Source organism: Taudactylus pleione, unplaced genomic scaffold, assembly GCF_031769625.1.
Source record: "Taudactylus pleione unplaced genomic scaffold, aTauple2 ptg000100l, whole genome shotgun sequence".
NCBI lineage: Eukaryota > Metazoa > Chordata > Amphibia > Anura > Myobatrachidae > Taudactylus > Taudactylus pleione.
In genome coordinates, this window is record NW_028284502.1 from 4,410,980 (window position 1) to 4,432,071 (window position 21,092).

Genomic DNA, 21,092 nt, shown 5'->3' on the forward strand with positions numbered 1-21,092 from the left:
ACAACACAGCATGTAGATAAGAGATCTGTGTAACATTGGCCTTCTTGTTTTAGATCTGATGAAAAATAATTGATACACAGTCACAGCTGCCAAACGTTTGGCATAATAGCTACATTTAGTTTGCCAAAGAATAGTATAAAAAAAGCTGATGTAACAACTAACAAGCTATTGGTCAGATAAAATAATATGTAAAATAAATAAATAGGACATAGCAGAACAAGTTATATAACAAAGAAAAAATATGGTAGAATAACAATTGCGTCATAGGGTACCTTACAATTGAAAAATACGCAGGATCATAGGCCTAATTTATAGATGGACACTAATGTGATCACAGCTGCGAAAATATGCTAACGATTCCAAAGAGCACCCGAGCATAAGGACGCCCACTGCTGCCTTCTAACATACGTACGAGGTCGCAAACCTGCCTAATTATTGCTAACATCGAGCAGCCATCTTGCCCTTGCGGCAGGTCTGACCTGCCGCTGCCTCGGGAGCTCTCCTGACACGCAGAGCTGCGTATGCCATCGCAGTGGCTAATTTATGCATGTCCATGAAACGGCTTTCAAACTGACAGACACGCCTGCGTGTTTTTTAGACCATCACCATCCTCAAACGCTGACAACCTGTCACTCACTCTTCGATGGATTCCTTTGTGCGTCCATAGTCGCAATGTGAACGCGTATTCTACACATCGCGATAGCAAACAATCGCTTGATTTGCATGCGTAATCGCCTTTGCTTCCAGCTCTGAATCGGGCCCTATATATAAATCTAATGGATCAATTAAAAATACATAGGAACCCTTCATTTACTAAGTAGTGGAAAATATAAAAATAATTGAGTGCCAGGACCATGACCGCCAGCATCCTGACAATAAGTATTAAGGTAAGGGGGGGGGGGTTAGGGTTAGGCACTAGGGGGAGGGTTAGGGTTAAGCTGCGGGGGGGATGTTAGGGTTAGGCTGCGGGGGGAGGTTAGAATTATGCTGCGGGGGAAGGGTTAGCCTTAGGCTGCGAGAAAGGTGGGTTAGGGAGAGAGTTAGGGATAGCAACTTACCTTTGGGCATCGGGATTCTGACTTTTGTTATGCTGCTGTCTGTATTGTGACCGCTGGCATCCTGACCCTTCTGAAGACATGTGCAACTATTTTGGAAATGCACTGTGTCCGAGTGCATGATTGCAATATATTTTGCAATACTGTACAGCAAGTGTCAATAGAGCGCCTCCGCAGACTGGCCCTATTCATTTGCATTTCTCAGCCACGGGCTAGAAGATAGTCGTTTTTTTATTTTGTATAAACCCCAGATAATAAATTGGTAAACAAGGGTGTGTATTGTATTTAATACAATATTTTTCTTTATGGTGTGCGTGACCTGTTATTGGTTTAAAAAATTTTCTATAGGTGTATAGGTGCCAGAAGGGGGGGCATGCATTTTTCTTGTTTTTTTGCGGGACGCACACACCATGGAGTAAAATATTTTATTAAATAAAGGCTCCCCCATACACCCTCATTTAACCATTTATTGCTTTCTCTATTTAAGGGGGAAAAGTCCTCTTTGGTTCCTGTATGCATTCCACAGAATCTGTGGGAAAAAAAGGAAGCAAAACACATTAAACAATGCAACTTGTCCCTTTCGTGACCTTGATGCAACTCAGAGGTCACTCGGGGACACTCTCTATAGGAATGAACAGGGCCACGCTGATTGGTCAGAGCATAGGAGCTGCCTGCGAACTTACCAATAAGTGTGCCCTCATTAATTTCCCGATCACTCAGTAATTGTCGCATACATGCAGTACATTTACCCACTGTATAAGAAAGTAATAATAATTTAAAATATTATTAAAAATAATAATTATAGTAGTTTTATTTATAATAATAATAATAAAAAAATAATAATAATTGGGTCCCCCCTCTAAGCTCAATCAAGACTAATATATTTATGTAAATTGTTGTGCAACATTGGAGAAGGAAACAAAAAAGCAGCTTATTAAAACATAATACTAAGTGTCAGCCACTGGTTCTAGTAAAAACATCCATAGTAAAACATACAGATGTATGCAACATAGCTTGTGCAAGGTTTCTAGGCACTATAGACAAAGCCTACCCTGCTGCCCCAGATCTCCCACTACCCTCTTCCTGTCATATACATAAAACCACAACCACATCCTTTTGACCAAGTCTTGGGCAGTATATATATTTTTAGTAGTGTCCTCTGGGGATTTCCCCGGAACCCTGGTGGTCCAGTCTGACACTTACTACTTCTCACTTTGTTTTACTGGCCCTAATTTGAATGTAGCTATAAAACACTACTTTGCAGAAGGCGACTTACATACAGGGGGGAGTTACTTCGAAGGAAGATCATGAATACAGAGCTGTAGGGGTTTTGTAGAGGATGCAAAGTGGGTTCCTAGATTTATTTTATAAAGAATGTGACCTTCACTCTTGCACAACTTAGACTTGTAACATATGTCTGTCTGCGGCAGGGAAATTAGATTGGCAGCTCCACTGAATAATGTTCTCTGAATTTATAGCATTGTAGAATATGTTCTAAAAAATGAAGGAAAATAATTCACAATTAAATGACATAGAGGCTGATTCGGAGATGGATGGTAATGCGCAGTCACACAGAAGCGGCTGTGCAATACCGTCCAACAAAATGTAAGTGCAGCAGGAGGTGTTCAGTAGACGCTGCCTCAGATCACCATCGCAACCATCGTTCGCGATGGTTGCCCCTTCGGCCAGGCTACATAAGCTAAATCATATCTCAGCCTGGCCAGTGCCTGGTAACTTACAAGACCAGGAAATATGCGCCCACTAACGCAGACCCTGGCCTTATCCCTCCTGGAAAAGGAGGACGACACGCCCACGTTTCCGGGAACGGTGGCCAGGAACATTCCAGCTCCGCCCCCAAAATGCTGCAGCCTGTTAAACAGGCTCCGACTGGGAGACACTGTAGCTCACTCGCAGATGGAGGGCTGCACATGCGTAGTCCTTCAACAATCGGAGATGTGCGCTAACCATCGGGCTAGCATACATCTCTGAATCAGGCCCATGGGTCTGTATATCTGTTAATAATTATTGCAGAATAAGAGCTCCCAATAACTCCATCTATCTCCAACCCCATGACTCAGTACCCAATAACCCGTTTCCAAATCTATTAATCAATTCTCAAGCCAATCACCCCCACCAAGAAACCATTAACCAATTCACATGTCAGGCTCCATTGAGACTCAGGGCTTGATTCAGAGGTGGACACTATGCCGATGTTTTGCGCAGTTGGTCGATGTTTTTTCTGTACTGCGCAAGCGCCTGAGTTGTTTTATTTTAGTTTCAGTAAAAACAATTTCAAACATATATTGAAGTAACAATTACATGAAGAAAACAGAGGGAGAACAAGCAGGACTGAAATAGAAAGGAATGTTGTAAAAGCCTGAGAGCCAATCAATAAACATATAAATCTTTCCAATAGTCTAACTGGCGGCAGTAAAAATGTATCTGCCTTTTGATCCCAGTAACCATAAAATTTAATTTTTGGTGCAATTTGAATGGGTCAGAGTATTTATCATGCTGCAAACCAGGAAACAAGATGAGCAAGGAATAAAGGAATAAAGTGGGCATTGTAAGTAAAACCTGTAGATACTTGGATCAAAAAGATGTGACCAGCACATAGGGCCTGACCTGGAGCTGTACGCTAATGCCGCCGCTGCTCCGTCTTTGTACGCAGATGCTATGCAAAAATATGCAAATGTCGCAGATGGAATGTATTGAGACACCCACCTGCAGCTTTGCAAATCCAAGCATCTGCTACAAAGACACAACACTAGTCATGGATCATTCGACTATCGCAGTTCTGAGTAACCATAGCCGTGGGAACTGAGACGGGGATGGGTATGGGATGCTGGCTTTAGGGTTCCTGACGGTTAAAATCCTGACACCGTCATCTCAACAGGGTTAGCATACCGACACCTGTTGGTCGGTATGCTAACCCTTCCCCTCTCCCTACCCTAACCCACCCTTCCCAGTGCCTAAACCTAACCTCCCCCTCTAATGCCTAATCCTAACCTCCCCCTCCCCGCGCCCTAAACCTAACCGCCCCCTCCTCGCACCCTAAACCTAACCTCCCCCTCCTCGCACCCTAAACCTAACCATCCCCCTAGTGCCTAACCGTAACCCCTAACCCTCCCCCTAACCCCGCTGCTTACCTTCGGGATTCCGGCGGTCAGGATACCGCCGCCAGGATTCTGACAGGTGTCGGGATTCTGGCGCTGGCATACTGACCACCGGAATCCCATGTGCCGGCATATCGAACTTATCCCCTGAGACGCCGGTGCCATTGCAAGCAACTACCATAATGTACCTTGACGCATGAGCAGTGCAATTTAGACGCATGCACAGTTTACCAATAGTCACTCAACTCCAAATATATCGGCAATTCGTACATCTCTGAGCAGGCCTATAGTATTGAGCTCTGCAACTCTGGTATTTACATGGATAACCAGTGTTGTGGTGGAAGGGGCTGGGCCAAGATGTAACCAATGGGAGTATAGTAGCATTGGTGCAGATTAATGGCTCCAGCTCCTGGTTCAGGGTGATTATGGTGTCAGTTACACCTACTAGATGAAGTTCTTGCATCCATCTTGTTCGTTTAACAGAACTTCAAGGGTTTTTTTTAGAATATGGTGTAAAAACAAAGCATATATAAGGATATATAGATTATTATCTCACAGTATAAATATGCTTCCATTTTGCTATATTTTTTTTTAGCAAAACAGTTGAAAGTCTACCACTGGCGGGATATCATGCTGAGTTGTAACACTTTGTGTCCCATGCAGAATGAAATTCAAATGCCTCTCTCTCATCTTCAAAGCCCTCAACACAGACCTCTCTTCCCAACATCTTCAGCCTCATTTCCTCACATACAATACTCCATCTCGCTCTCCCCGCTCTGCTAATGATTGTTGCCGCACCTCCTCCCTAATCACTAATCACCATTCTCACCATCAGGATTTTCCCGAGTCCCTCGCTCGCTCAATGTGCCCTTAAAACGAATTTCTTTGTTCTAGCCTTCCGGCCCTCCTCCCGACTTTACAATCTCTGGTCTTCCCTACTCTTCCCCCATCTCCCTTTTGTGTCCAACCACATCCTCTGATTGGAAGGTCCTGCAAATATTTCCTTCTTCCCTTTTTTGTCTCTACATAATTCTGTAAACTGCACACTGTAATTATGTATTTATGTAAAGCTGTGGAAATGTCTGTAATAGCTTGTACATGTGCTACTTGTTGTTTGATCTATCTCTTAACCTGTCACAAGGAGCTGTAACTTCCGCCCCAACAAAATAACAGGTACAGACATATTTTGATACATCAGGGACATACTGTATGTTTAATAAATATTTGTACAGTTTATTAGTCAGATATAATGCCATGTACAAAGAGCAGTTGTGAAAATAAACATAACCGTTTACACATAAACACGTGCACTTTTATCTTACAGTATTTCCTTCTCTGCCATGCAAAATGGAATTATGAATGTTCTTCATGTCTTTGGCTCATATACATATGGCCCATATGTGAAAATTCCCTGTCTACGGCCTCCTGCATTACAATGCCACGTGCCTTGTTAAACCAACATTACCCAATTATTGGCATCTAAGTTGTCTTCAAGTGGCGGTTTTGTCGGGATGTTATATTGCCGGTGGATATCCCAAAGGAGAACATGATACAGGTGTCGGTATCCCAAACCACCGCAATCCTGATAGTCTGGATGGTTAAGTGTTGTCCATTTCCCCGGGGAACGGAGGGTTAGGTTTAGACACCCCTGGGGGAAAAACTAAGGTTTGGGTTAGACTGCGGGTAGGGAGGGTTAGGGTTTGGCACCACTAGGGGGAGTTTAGGGTTAGTCACCCCCCCGGGATGATTAGGTGTAGGGTGCAGGAAGAGAGGGTTAGGGTTACGCTCCACCGGGGGAGGTTAGGATTGGCAGTGGAGAGGGAAGGAATAGGGTACTAACCACCCTCCATCGGGAACTTCATCTGTCGGGCTTCCAGGGTTGGGATTTGAACCTGCTCAGCCACTGATATTTCATACCCATTCCGGTTTTGTCAGCCAGTTTGGCTGATTTAGACCTAATTGGCCAGAAAAGCCACATGTGAACGTGCTCCACTGACCACTAAAGATGGCTGGAAATGATTGAAACCCAACTGGATTTAATTTGATTCCTGCTGTAGATGCAGGGTGGTCACTATCGATTTTTACGCACAGTAAAATGGGGCTCCAAACAGCCAGATCTATTTGATGTGGCCGCCCACATATGTTCCTCTATTCACTGTTACAAACATGTCCCAATGTCACCAAGCTACATATTGGGCATTGGCGAGTGCTGGCACAATAACGTCACAAGTGAGCAAAAACAGCCAATAAAAATAACTTGCTCTTCACACCATTTTGATATCGGTTTGGAGAGGTAAACTTTGCATTCAAAATACATTTCTGTATGAGTGGCAGTAGTATTACAATCATTTATTACACAGAATGGTAACCACAAGGGAGCACTGAAAAAATGTAAAGTATTGAAAACTGAAAAAAATCTTCTCACTTATTTTGACCTCTGCTTTACCTCTTTCCCTCTTTTTTGTTATCTCCTCCCATTTCTTGTCTCCTCCCATTTCTTGTCTCCTCCCATTTCTTGTCTCCTCCCATTTCAGCTACTTGTTCGCAGGCATCTTTATAAGGGCCTTCACAAAGTGTTAAACCTCAGAGGTCATACTATGGATGCTGGGTACCAAAATTTATTTCAAATTGTGAAATCACCCATTTTCCTTTCTATAAAAAAAAAGTCAAAAGCCATTGTAGTAGTCTTGAGCATCCTGTATGACTAAAAAAAATAGGTTACATGGCAGTTAGAATTACACTTAGTTGTAACATATGGCTGTGCTTTCATAGAGATATATAAAATGTCTGTGTTTAGTCTAAATTATTCTATACAAGCAGGGATTCCAGATGAGTAAAACATGCTGTGTTATAGGAATGCTTGATAATATTTTACATATAAAGGTGCACAAACAAATACTAACTATTAAATATTCCCATCTAACAGTATCCAGCTGCATTTTGGGGATATTCTTTTTCATATTTTAGTTTACTATGCCAGTAATTATTCAAGAACAGAGACACTAGAAAAGCATAAAAGTGGCCATACACGGTGCGATGCACCGTGTAGGGCAACTGCCGATCCGTCAGAAGATGGATCGTGCTGTCACCGCCGGCAATCATGCGGTCTCCGCAGACCACACGATATGCCGGCTTCCCCCTCCTTCATCTGAATGGGATCGTACATCGCATCCCAGGTCAGATGGTTTTTCAGGAAGACCTGGGGATGCGATGTACGTCCCCGCGGGAGCGCACAGCACGATATCAGGCATGATATCGTGACCATACACGACACAATATAGTACCTATATCATGCCGATCTGTCGGATCGGCACGCATATCGTGCCGTGTATGGGGGCCTTAACACTCCCTTGTTCATTATGGAGGTATTGTGCCTAGGACATAAACAAGCATTTGGGACATTTACACAGAAGTAATAAAAGTGACCCAATAAAGGTTGTAGTAGTAACAGAATCATAAAAGCTATTTATCGTGGAAACACAATAATGTGCTTCTTTTACTTTGGACCATCCAAACTCTGAGTTGTTTCACTTCAAAAAGCCAATGGTTCATGACAAACTGGTCCTAAGCTTTTCAGCTGTATACACTCCATGTTTGTTCTTGTTGGCATTGTTTTAAGGAAATCAGAGTTTTTAAAATAATTTTCTACAGTATAGTTGGTTAAATGCAAAATTCACATAAAGTTTTTGAAAAATAACAAAAATAAAAAAATCACCAGTCTTTATTAATATATTACTGAGCAATTCCAAACACAAACTGCAAGGGACTCATCGAGTGGGGTTTCCACAGCTTGTCCAGTTATGTAAAGGTCGACTCTCTGCCTACTGTATGTCCTGATAATTGGCAATTCTCCATTTTTTGGAGAGCACAAAAGGTTATTGTGGTGGCACAATAGTAACTCCCAAATTGCTAGTACACTGATGACCAGTCCTAAGCTGTTCAACTATGTGAGGGCTTTTCCTAACAACAACAAAAAGACTGGAAAATTTCTTTACATTCTATGATAAAATCTGAAATTTTTGCAAAGTTAGTGTAAAAAGTCAATTTATACATTTTAAAATAGATGCTTAATATGTAGCAAAATACCTGTCTTTAATTTACTTTCAATTCTCCAGAGAAGTCATACAATAAATATTGATAATAATGTCATGCCTAAATCCTGCCACCCCTTCTTCCTTAAATAAAGGTCATGACCCCATCCTCTACCACATCCTGAAATCCTGCCACCTTGTCTCCAGAAGTACAGTAGGTGGGCTTTCTGCAGATTTGTGATTTGGCAATTGTTATTCATTATTTATATCACAGTTTTAGATGTTTGGAAAGAGATGACGTCAGGCTATTGTGTATGTACTGTAGTATATTCTGCAGAAACACCATCCTAAATATGAAGGCAGTGCATATGATTTCAGTATTCAATTAGGCTTGAAGCAATAGAAGTTGACCTGCCCATCTCTTTTTTTGATGGCATCGTGTCTCTAACACGCTTTATTTCCCAATTTGATTTTAGAGTTAGGAACTTGCACGAAAAAGTGTATACAAATAACCAGTCAGGTCATGGAGTTAATGAAGAAGGTTTAACTTTGGAAAATGGCCAATTTTTTTTCCAGAACTATATTAGCATTGTAAATGAAAGTCACTTGTGTTCTGCATTCAGTCCAGGAAATGTTTCTCCTATCTGGAATCAAACTTTGCTGTTCCCTGTCACGTTCCAAGAAAACATGCCCAGGTGTTCAAAGGTGTTCATAATCAAACGAAATAAGGAGATCATGTCCTTCCCACCCATATGGTTTAACGAGGCCTGATGTCATCCATTGCAATTGCTTCATTCGTTCTGTTACTGTTGTATGGAGGCTCTTCTATGACTGTGGGGTTGTAGTAAGATGAGTCTCCGTAACTGACATCATAGGAACTTGCAGGAGTATCCAATCGCAACACTGAAATTAAAAAATAAAAATTGTTCATTATAATTCCCAAGACTTGAGCCTGTATGTCTTACAATGCATCACTAAAATGACATATGAAAGACTTATATCAGCCTTGTGCATAGATAGTGAGCTCCAGAGCCGTAACTAGACTTTTTGGTGCCCTGTGCCAGAAAGAGCATTGGCGTACCCCCTCATTTTTCAAAGGGACATAATGCACCCAAAAAAGGGGAATGGACTCATGGGGAAGGGCCAGGGATGGCACCTGGTGAGCTACGGCCCTGGTGAGCTCTCTTTATATCCAGATACAAGGAATAGTACCGAATATCAGAGGTTGTTACAACTGCTTAATGGAGAAGTCATCCAGAGATTATACACTCTTACAGGGTAATAGTTACACAAACAGCCTCATTGGAGGCCCTAGTTTGAATTCCAATGCCTGTCTATTTTTCCTTGAGCAAATTTCATGCTAGCCTCATTGAGTTGAAGAACAGTGTTTCCAAATTTCTGTACACAGAGGACTTAGGGCAGGGGTCTTCAACCCATGCTCTGTCGGGTGGCCCGCCGAATGGGGGGAGCTGTTCCCCCATGGCCAGCCAACAGGGTCCATTTGCCAGGAGCCCCCTGAAATTTTGTTACCAGCGGGCGCCCGGCTCCCTACCTTCACCGCCAGCCGGAGGCTGGAGCTCACTCCTGAGCTCCTGCTTTCGGCTCCTGCAGTGTGTGCAGTGCACTATGGGAGAGACGTCATGACTTCTCTCCCATGGTTCAGACAGAAGAGCAGCTGGGCGGAACGGAGGTAGCAGCCGCGGGAGCAGGGTTTAAGGTAAGTAGTAGTAGTTTTTATTTTGTAGGCGGCTTCACTTCTACTAGGGGGCATTACTGTTAGGGGCACTACTATTAGGGGCACTAATATCGGGGCATTTCTATTAGGGGCATTTCTATTAGGGGCACTATTACTAGGAGTATTACTATTAGGGGGCATTACTACTAGGGAGAATTACTATTAAGGGCACTAATACTAGGGGGTATTACTACTAGGGTCATTACTATTAGGGTCACTAATACTAGGGGGCATTACTACTAGGGGCACTAGTACTGGGGGCATACAACTGGGGGCACTAATACTGGGGCACCACCTGTGGGGGCACTGCATAAGGGGCACCACTCCTTGGGGCACTACATAAGGGGCACTACCACTACTGGGGACACTGCATAAGGGGCATTACCACTGTGGGCTCTACATAAGGGGCAGCACTACTGGGGGCACTGAATAAAGGGTACTACCATTACTGGTGGCACTACAAAAGAGGCATTACCACTGTGGGCACTGAATAATGGGTATTACCACTACTGGGGGCACTACATAAGAGCCATTACCACTGTGGGCACTGCATAAGGGGCACTGCACTACCACTACTGGGGGCAAGGCATATGGGGCACTACCACTACTGGGGGCAATGCATAAAGGACATTGCATATAGGGCACAACTACAGTGGGCATTGCATTAGGGGCACTACTGCTGTGGGCATTGTGTATAAGGGGCACAAATGTGGGCATTGTGTAAAAGGGGCACTGCTGTGTGTCATACATGAATAAGGGACACGACTATGTGGTGTAATGTGAATTGGGTGAATCAAGATTGTGCTACTGTGTGGCGTATAGCTTGGTGGCCCTCGGGCTTCGTTTAATTTTTTAATGTGGCCCACACTATGTAAAAGGTTGAAGACCCCTGACTTAGGGGGTACTTCATCTTGGGACAGAATTGCAAAGCTGCACGCAAGCAGCAATTCCATTCTTGTAACTATGCAAATGTAGCGGGAGGTGTATGACAGCACATGCTGCATTTGCGATGCCAGCACTGCGACCGAGGTTACAGGATGGTATAACCATCGTCACCATTGGTCGCAATGGTGGACGGTGCCAGACCTCCAGCCAGCTGAGAAAGCTTGCGAGGCCAGGAAACTGTGTCTGTGGATTCAGCCTTTCGCTTTGCCATTCTTGGAAAATGGGGCGGATACATCCGTTTCCAGGAACGCTGGCCAACCCTGTCCCCACACAGCCCTTTAAATGCCTCTGCCTGTCAATCAGGCAGTGTCATAGAAGGGGCTGCATGCGATCACAGAGGACCCGTTCTGCAAATTGGCAAAACGGGTTCTGCGCACACACAGATTCCCAATAATCGGGAATCTGCGTTCAGCATGTCACTTCTATGCAGTGCCGAATTAGCCCCTCAGTGTAAGGGGTATATTTGCTAAAGTGCAGGATTTTAGAAGTGGAGATTTCAGTTGCCCATAGCAACTAATCAGATTCTAGCTATTATCTTCTAGAAGATGCTAGCTAAATGTTAAGTAGAATCTGATTGGTTGCTATGGGCAACATCTCCACTTCTAAAAACCCACACTTTAGTAAATATTCCCCTAAGAGTTGTCTCACATTCTGCATCCTACCCAACTGTTCCGATTTCAGCGGGACAGTCCCGTTTTACAGGCACTGGGCCTGATTCAGACCCGCTCGCTAAGATGCATACTCTCGCTGCTGCCGGTGGTATGCATGGTGTATGCATAGTGCGCATGTGTATGCATCGCAGTGCGCATGTGCATACCTTAGCGAAAGTTCACAATGCATTAGTTCGCTGCGCATAGACAGCCCAGCAGAGTGAGTGACAGGGGAAGCTGTTTGTAGGTGGTAACGGGCTGGCCATTACAAACAGGGAAGTGGAGATGCAAATGCAGGCGTGCCTGGGCATTTTAGAGGCGTGCATAATTATAAGACAGCGTCATAATACACGTCACCTGGCTTGTTTTTACACTGAAGTGCTCGCAGTGCTTGCGGCAGGGTATGGTCAACCTCAAGCGCTGTGATAGCATACTATGTACCAAAGGTTGCATACACTTCCTGGACATGGCGTACACAAGTGGGCATCTTATAACAGGCTGGTCGGTGTCTGCATACACTATGTGATCGCGCTCTAAGAAATACTGGGCGTGCTAATGCATTGCTGTGCGTTAGCATTGCCTACGCAATTTGCATACACATCGTGCGAGCGATCGCATCTAGCGAGCGGCTCTGAATCAGGCCCACTGTCCCACCCGCGGGCCGCAGTGTCCCGCCGGTGGGGGGGGAAGTTGGGGAGGATACTCTCACACCGCTGCTCTGCATAGCCGTTACCCATATGTGTCCTTATACACTTTGCTGAGGCTGGGGGGCTGTCCTGCAGCTCCTGGAGCGCTGGGCAAGCCCCCAGCATGATAAAAATGGGAGCATGGCTCGCGGGTATGGCATTTCCCACAAGGCCATGCCCCCCTTATTGATAAGCCACACCACTATTTTCGGGCACTTGCCTGAGGCGAGCTCAGTTGTCCCTCTTCCCAATCTTGAAAAGTTGGGATGTATGCATTCTGCACCGTACCTGCTACCGGGCTATCGATTTATCAGTTTGCATAAATTGCTGTAAATGTAGCTCTGAGTGTGATTAAGGCTCTTTTTCTATATGCAAAATGTATTCTGGATTCCTTCGCCTCCTCATGGTTTTAAACTTACTTGAGTAATAATGTTAGAGAGTGTTGTATACACAGAAAACAGTTTTCTCTTTATTGCTGATACTTTCCCCCTCTTCCGGTGTACTGATATCCTCTATCCTAACAGAGTTTAGATAGAGGGATTGCGGTATTGTACAATCGGCAAGATGTAATACAGTCCGGGACCTCGGTTCTACTCAGCCGCCTCCCTCTCACTGCTCTCCGGATGGTATGGAACCACTAGGCCTGAGGGAAATGACCACCTTCACCTGCCGCCATCAGCTGCAGAGTGACGTCAAGCGCCTGAGCAAGGGTGTCTATTTGTTTTGTATACCGATTTATCAGTATTCTCAAAGATCTCCCATTATTAATCATTTCTTATTGCCGCATATCGCAGTAATAAGAATTTATTTTGGTTAACTATCAAATTTCTGCTGCTAGATCAGTGTCTCAGAAGACTAAGGGGTAAAGGGGCACTATCACATTACTGCGCTCGCCTTTGGGCCCACATGTGCAAGTACAGACTGCTGGTGAGGGATCTCAAGGAAAAAGGAATTGCAAACTGCAGTCCCCATGAAAACTACCAGGCCTGCTTTTGTGATCGAAACAGAGTGACTGCTGCAACTTTCTCAGATATCTGTTGTGTTGCGCACATAATTAATAGCCCCCATGCTTAGATAATGCAGCAATCAGACGTTTCTAGTGATTGATCTCGTAATGACTTTACTAAATAGGTCCTGTGTATAGTGCTGAAATTAGCTGTAGTGAGACAGCCACTCCTGAGTTAGTATAGTGCAGAATGGATGTGGTACGTTAGGTCGACAGTTCTTATGCCGACATGCATAAAGTCGGCATGAGAATGTCGACATGGTTGAAATGTCAGCATGTTTAGTATGTTGACAGTGACCATATCGACATTCATCATGTCTACACGGATGACATATCGACATTATAGGATATCAACCTGACGTTCCAGGTTGCCCAGAGGTCACTTACCTGGTCCCGGTGGTAGTGGTGTCTACAGCGTTGTCTTCCAGGTCCCAGCAATCATGTGATCAGCAGTTCCGGCTCAGACGCGTGACAGAGCGGCAGTCTGGTGAGTATTTTCTTCAAAACCCTAATCCCTCCTCCTAGTGCATGACTCTAACCCTCCCGGCGACACCTAATCTTAACCTTCTGCATTTTGGGAATGTTGACATTTCACTTGGCGGCATGGTGCCTGTCAACACCTTGAATCGTGTCGGCATTATAGTGGAGACATTATGCTGTCAACATTATGTAAACATGGTATCTGCAAACCATGTGACTGGATACTGGGCCTGATTCAGACCTGCTCGCAAGTGCTTGAGCGCTCGCGAGCGGGTCGATGGTGTGCTCTGCACACGTGCAGCGGCCGCACTGCACATGCACAAGCCCCGGAGCGAGAGAGAAAATCTCACTACAAAAGGGGCGGCTGTCGATGTTGATCGACAGCTCGCCCCGTTTTGTAGGCGTGGCGGGGGGGTGGCTTCACAAACGGAGGCGTTCCCAAGCGAACGTCTGCCGTTTGTGGGCGGCCCCACTGACATCACCAGTGATGTCAGTGAGAGAGCTTCCGGCTCTATTAGAGCCAGAAGCTCTCTGGGGCTTGTGGCCACGAGACCCTACCACAAGGGTCTCGTCGCAAGCCCGATGGTCGCGATGCAATGGTCTTGACCATCGCGACCACCATCCTGGCCACTCGCAATAGCTCACAGCTATGCGAGCGGCCGGAAGGCCGCACAAAAAAAGCAAGACGCCCAGATTCAGAGCGTCCGTCTCTGAATCAGGGCCACTGTGCATAATATGGCCAGACTCTCACAGCCATGGCATGTGTATGAGTGCTTTCACCCGAGCAAACGGAGCATAGAAAGACTGATCTTTTATACATTTGTACTAAACCTTGTAAACAGCAGCATGAAAGGGAGTGGTCCTTTGTAATTATATAAAATAAGTTGCAATAAAGCAACAAAAAATTATAATAAATGCAAATAATAACATTAATAATAATACATGACAGAAGTACTGTTTTACAGCAAGTCTTTCCTTATTTCCACTTACAATGTTTATAACACTTCTTATAATGCTCCAATAATTAATACAGTACAGTATAATAGCTTTAACACAGAGACACTACAATGAACTAACAATAGTTTAATGTTACTGCATTTTGTTTTTGCCTTTTCTATTTAATAAAAAGGGACTACTGTAGCAAAATATATATAAATATGTTATAATTGTAATCTTTACCTGGTTCATTCCTAATGTCCTCGTATAGGCGGCGATGGGAAAAGGAGCCTGCTTTCTTGGATCCGCATAGGAAATAAGCCACCAGACACACTAACGCAATTCCTAGGATTGAGCCAATGATTGCACCTAATACAACTCCAGTACTGCTTCCTACATCTTTAAAAGGAAATACATCAACAGTTCAGACAGTGTAGTAAATCACAAACATGTAACATGCAGCATTTTATAATCACCAATCTGGTTGCAGAGTGACTGTTCCTGGCTGCAGATAATATATATTGGTTGTGCTGCTACTATAAATACTAAAAAAATTATACTGTGTACATTAATCAGAAAAATACATCTAATGCTTTTATGCTGTTAACACAATTATTGCTAGTTCACTGTGGGCCTGATTCAGCAAGGACGCCCACTTCACCTTACACACATCCGTAATACTTTGCAAGTCTGCAAAACCATCGGTAACATCGAGTACCATCCCAGCCTCACGCACACTTACACAAGGTCTGACCTTACTCAGGAATTGCTAACCTCATCGCACGCAGTGAAAGCCCAAGCTGCGTATGGCATCGCAGTAGTTAATTTATGCACGCCCCTGTAACGGCGTTCAAACACACTAACATGCCTGCGTTTCGCCGACCCCCCCCACCCGTTACCACCCCCAAACAGTCACTTCCTGTCAATCACTCTGCGATGGGTATGCGTAGTTATTGCGATTGCAGTCCGATCGCAGTGAGACCTTCGCGCATGTGCAGAAAGCAACAATCGTCCGTCTGCGTGCGTAATCGCAATAGCAATCCTTGCTGAATCAGGCCCTGTATGCTTTATTAGTTTATTAATTGCTAGCATGCATATCATTTATTCTGCTATTTATTTTATATTTATAGTTTGATCACCATAATTATTACGTTTGAAAAATACTCTCATGTTGTATTTTTATGTTGTTTGGTCACCGTGGTGCCAACATGGATATGCTATTAGTGATCCCAGAAACCACTAATCGCTACTTCCGGATTCCTGCAGTATGCTGGTCGGTGGATTACCATACTACTAACATTAATCATTTAATGATAAAAGAAAATGCCGTCAGGAATTAAAATTGTAGTGAAAGCCACAGAGTTTCATCTATACAATGGTAATCCAATTCACCTCCCAAAAATATGACTCATTCTGGAGGGTGACACTGTGTATCATGAAAATGCTATTAAGCTCAGTGTTTCATAGGTTAGATCTGCCGACTCTCTCTAAGGGGTCTATTCATAATCACTTGCAATTGTAAAATCAAGTTATCGGGTCATTCAATAAGAATGTAAAGCAGGAAATATCACAGATATCTCCTGCTTACCTTCCTCTTACAGAATGGCCCGCTGTCCCAATACACTAGTATCACAGATATCTCCTGCTTACCTTCCTCTTACGGAATGGCCCGCTGTCCCCATACACTAGTATCACAGATATCTCCTGCTTACCTTCCTCTTACGGAATGGCCCGCTGTCCCCATACACTAGTATGGGGACAGAATTAATCAAGCTCCGAAAAATACAATATTTTCGGAGCTTGATTGCAGGAGCATTTGCCATCTTCAGATGGCGAGTGCTCCCGCTACCCGCTCCTTCCCTATGGGAAGGAGTCCCGGGTTGCGAAGAGGGATCCTTTCAGATCCCTGCACCGCTGTCCGGCTCCTTCTGCCGGACGTCGGGGCTCACATAGGTCTCAAATGCGCACTAGTGTCACTTCTCCAAAGGGAGTAGTGAAAAGATTTACTGCTCCGAAAGGAGCAGTGAATCACTTTGGGGAGACAGCTGATTTTCGGATCAGCTGTCTCCGCTCGGCGCTCGCATCAAGTTAGAATGTTAATTATCGGGTCGGAACCCTGATAATTAACATCATGAATAGACCCAACTAATCAGCTCCTAACTGTCATATTACAGGCTTTGTTTGAAAAATAATGGTTAGGAGCTGATTGGTTGGTACTTTATATCTCTCCAAGGCTTAGTACATCTCCCCCTTGGTGTTAACAATCATTTTTGATCCAGGGTTATATTGAGAGATTGTACTTATTTGAAGAGGTCACAGTAAAACATAACTTGCTAAACAAAAAATTTAGGGGGAGATGTACCAAACCATCGAGATAAAGTGGAAAAATTGACCTTAGCAACTAATCAGCTTCTTGCCAGAGCCGGATTAACAACAGGGGAGCTGGGATGGTCGTCCAAGGGCCCCCTACACTGGGGGAGGCACACATAACTACACTATTAGCGTGGGGGGCACTGTGGTATATGTAAACTGGGGTCACTACAATGTGTTTAACACATTTGTGGTGCTGGGAATATTTATAAATTATACATATTAACATCGCCAGCATATTATAATGACAATTTTATTGGTAGGGGCCCCCACAAGTTAGTTGCCCTGGGGCCCCCACAAACCTTAATCTGGCCCTGCTTCTAGCTATCATTTATCTAGCACAGTCTATAAATGACAATAGATTCAGTTAGCCGTTGTCTCCACTCCTCTGTACATATCCCCCGCTATCTCCTACAGATAATAATTCCCTTTCCAGATGTATCAAGCCTTGGAGAGAGATAAAGTACCAACCAATCAGCTCCAGTGATTTTCCAGACTGTCAGTTAGGAGCTGATTGGTTGCACTTTATCTCTCTCCTCTTTATCTCACTCTCCAGCGCTTGAAACATCTCCCCCTATGCACGATATGAAGGATGATGATGATAATAATAAGTAACCAATAAAGGGTCTGTTTATTAATATCACCTGCCACTGCTGCCATGAGTAGCATCTTGCTCAGATAAAAATGACTAATATATCGCATTTATCAATACAAAGCTCAGCATTAAAGTAAATCAGTGATGTGCGGTCAGGTGAGGCAGAGCCTCTCCTGTCATACTTAGGTTTACTCCAGAGTTTTGACTATAAAAATTATATGAAACATTTAAAGAAAATATTATAAATATTTTCTTTATATCATTCTATTCATTTTTATAGTCAAAACACCAGAGTAAAAAGTGTATGGCAGGTGAGGCACTGCCTCCCCTGTCTATCTGTTCTGCACATCCCTGATCAAATCACACCACTTTTCCAGCACTATATACTGCTGCATCTTTGTATAATGCCCACATGAACCCTCAGGCTTCATAAATATATCTGTATAGCTGGCTCTTATACTAGCCAGTGCCTCCCCAGCCATTTACCTCACCGCATGTCACTGGAGTAAATAAAGTATTAAATCACAATTTATATGTTGTAGTAATAAATATATACATTCTATTTAAAGACACTGCATCATAAAAACAATATTATGCTATTAATGCCGTTATAAAAGAACCTCACAGACTAGGGCTTCCCCCATCATCTCTAATTGTTATTATGTCAGATTTGGCTTAGACTCTTTGTCACCTGACCTAAGGAACAGCCGGTGTTATACTTAGAAATCACATTACCTTTGTCACTTCCTGCCACTCCTGAGTCGCTGCTATTTGTTGTTGTTGCTGCACTGTCAGTACTTATTTTTGTTGTTGTACCACTGGTGGCTGAAGATGAGACAGTGTTTGGGGTCACAACGGTTATATTCGGAGCTTGTGTTGTATTGCTGGTATGCTCGGTTGCGGTTATATCTGTATAGGCTATATGCGTTGTGTTATCTGTACTGGAGACGGTTGTAGCAGTAGTATTATCTTGTGTCACACTTGCTGTGGTTGTTATATTGGAGAGATTTGCAGACGTTGTTGTGCCTGTTGTTAAAGTTGCAGAGGAGCCGTTTGCAGAAGTTGTGTTGCCTGTTGGTAGAATTGCAGTGCTCGTTTCAGTGGAGCCGGTTGCAGACGTTGTTGTGCCTGTTGTTAAAGTTGCAGAGGAGCCGTTTGCAGAAGTTGTGTTGGCTGTTGGTAAAATTGCAGTGCTCGTTTCAGTGGAGCCGGATGCAGACGTTGCATGGTCTGTTGAGAAGCTCACAGTGGCAGTCGCAGCAGAGATATGTGTAGAGGTTGTGTGCCCTGTTGTGGAACTTGGAATAGTCGTTGCAGTGGAGGCACTTGCTGTAGTATCGGTGCCTGCTGGGAGGCTTGCGATGCTGGAAACTTTTACAGTGGTGGCCGCAGTGATTGTTGATTGTGAATTGAGGTGGTTGCTAGGACTAGTCGGGGAGATAGTGGTAGCTTCACTTGTAGATTGGCCATGGCTATTCGTCCAAAACATGGAACTCAGCAGTAGTAACACGACGCCCCTAAATGATGAGTGCATTGTTTCTTTTTGAAAGAAGGAAATTCAGAACTTCTGAAGATGAGAGAGAGAGAGAACATATTAGTTCCCTGATTCTCCAACAACATAATTGATTATAAAACCAATAAGATGTTGTGTACATATATTTATAATATCTATTGGACAATAATATACAGTGGGGCTCATTTAGCAACGATGTATATTACCAACAGTGATAATAATAAATATGCCAGTGGTATTTAATATTACTTACCTCACTGGCGCGGTCCAGTGACCTCCTCTCCACGGCGGCATCCTCCGCTGATTGTTACGGATAGCCTAACGTTGCCAGCAACAGGCGTTGTGTTATGCACATGTGCGACAGCCAGGCTGCGCATGTGTATTGCACTTTAATCCGGCGGGGGTTCGGCAATGCCTGAAAGGCTTCACTAAAGCCAGAATGACTGTTGCTAGGCCCACATTGCCGGCAATGTAGACCGTATCGCTATCACCATCTATAAATGACGTAAGCTGTACATTGACAAACAGCGGTAAGCTATGCTTATTACCACTGCTTGTTAAATACCGAAAGAAGGACATAAACTCTTTAGTGCTAAAGGAGTTATGTCTCATGTTTACATGGGGCCCAGTACATTGTACAGAAATGCTTATATAATCTGTGAGTTGTAATGAATTCACAGTTTATAAAGTTAGTTTGTAGGCTAAGCTTTTTTCAAGCTTAAGTGTTTTTTGCCTTCACTGACAGTTGTATGTCCTAGGTGAAGCTTGGGATTATGGGCCTGATTCCCAGGGGGTGAGTCGATTCTTCAGCCGGCGGCTATATTTTTTTAAGGCATCCGACAGAGCAATTCAATTGTCGCTCCGTCTGAGAGCGATAGCCGTCAGCGCAGGCATTTCTGCTCGCACCCTCAGGAGGGGTGAAATAGGGCGATAATTAAGGAGCACCCAGAACAATGGAATTGCAAAACTGGGCGCTCATTAATTATCGCCGCCCACGCAACAATTGAATCGCCCCCTGTTGTGTCACGCAGGTCGGAATGCTGCCAGATCTAGTTTTATCAAACTGCGCGTGCACCATAGCAAAGATTGGCATATTTGTGTATCCGTGCAGTTCTGAGTCAGGCGGATATCGCCTGTTTCTCTCCGTCCATGAAATGGTAATTTCTGTGTCTGCTGAGCGCAATGGGGCGTACAACCGGAAGAGACCCATCGGGTGGGAGTGTTGTGGCCGTATGGCCAGAGTTACACCACATTCTGAAGCTGAGGGGACACCATTTTCAGACAGATCTCTGAGCATCGGGCAAGTGTAAGTGCCGATGATAGTGATGGCAGCTGCTCTTGCGGACAGGCAGATGCTCGCATTAGATTTCTGATCACACATGGGGGCGTACAGAACTTTGGCAGACATGCGCGGTGCCCCTTAGAATCAGCTCCTATTTATGGAAGAGTTTCTTTACAAAGAAGAAAACAACATTTTCTACCAACACCAGCTTTCTCCTATCTAACTATCAGCGGGGCCCTTAAAATGGTAAAGTGTGCAATGCATACTGTATGCAACACAAGTACAACGGCCACTGGGAATGGTAACGCTAAAAACAGTGGGTTCTACGTAGTTCTAGACCTGTTTGCATGTGCTTTACAGGTCTTAAAAAAAAATCACACAACACATACATAAATAATGCCAGTGAGTATGAGAATAAAGAAGAAAAAAACAAATTTCAGAGAATTTTTTTTGTTAGCAGGTACAATTGTAAAACATTTTTTGATCTTTTCAATGACTTTAGTTAATGACATACAGTGTTTCCAAACCCAATATATGCAGACAATGAAGATATATTAACTATACAACAACATATAACAATTAGGAATGCGACTGTGGGAAGGAACTAATATGAGAGTCAGTGTAACATACTTTATGGTTCTGTAGCTAGATCTATTGTAATGAACCACTTCCTTCTGCAAATTTTGACATCA

The 21,092-nt window shown here is 43.9% G+C and overlaps 2 protein-coding genes across 3 annotated transcripts in view; one reads left to right on the forward strand and one right to left on the reverse strand.

The window, feature by feature from the left end:
• ANO3 (anoctamin 3) overlaps window positions 1-21,092 on the forward strand; it is a 377,773-nt gene that overhangs the window by 249,463 nt on the left and 107,218 nt on the right. The gene's annotated exons all lie outside the window — the stretch shown is intronic.
• MUC15 (mucin 15, cell surface associated) overlaps window positions 5,380-21,092 on the reverse strand; it is a 31,382-nt gene continuing 15,669 nt past the window's right edge. For both annotated transcript variants that reach the window (XM_088470405.1, XM_088470406.1), the window contains 3 exons: window positions 18,341-19,172; window positions 14,884-15,039; window positions 5,380-9,105 (listed from right to left, as the gene is read on the reverse strand). In XM_088470405.1, the coding sequence (XP_088326531.1) occupies window positions 8,960-9,105; window positions 14,884-15,039; window positions 18,341-19,139 (1,101 nt within the window). In that variant the 5' untranslated portion in view covers window positions 19,140-19,172 and the 3' untranslated portion in view covers window positions 5,380-8,959. The remainder of the gene's footprint in view (window positions 9,106-14,883; window positions 15,040-18,340; window positions 19,173-21,092) is intronic.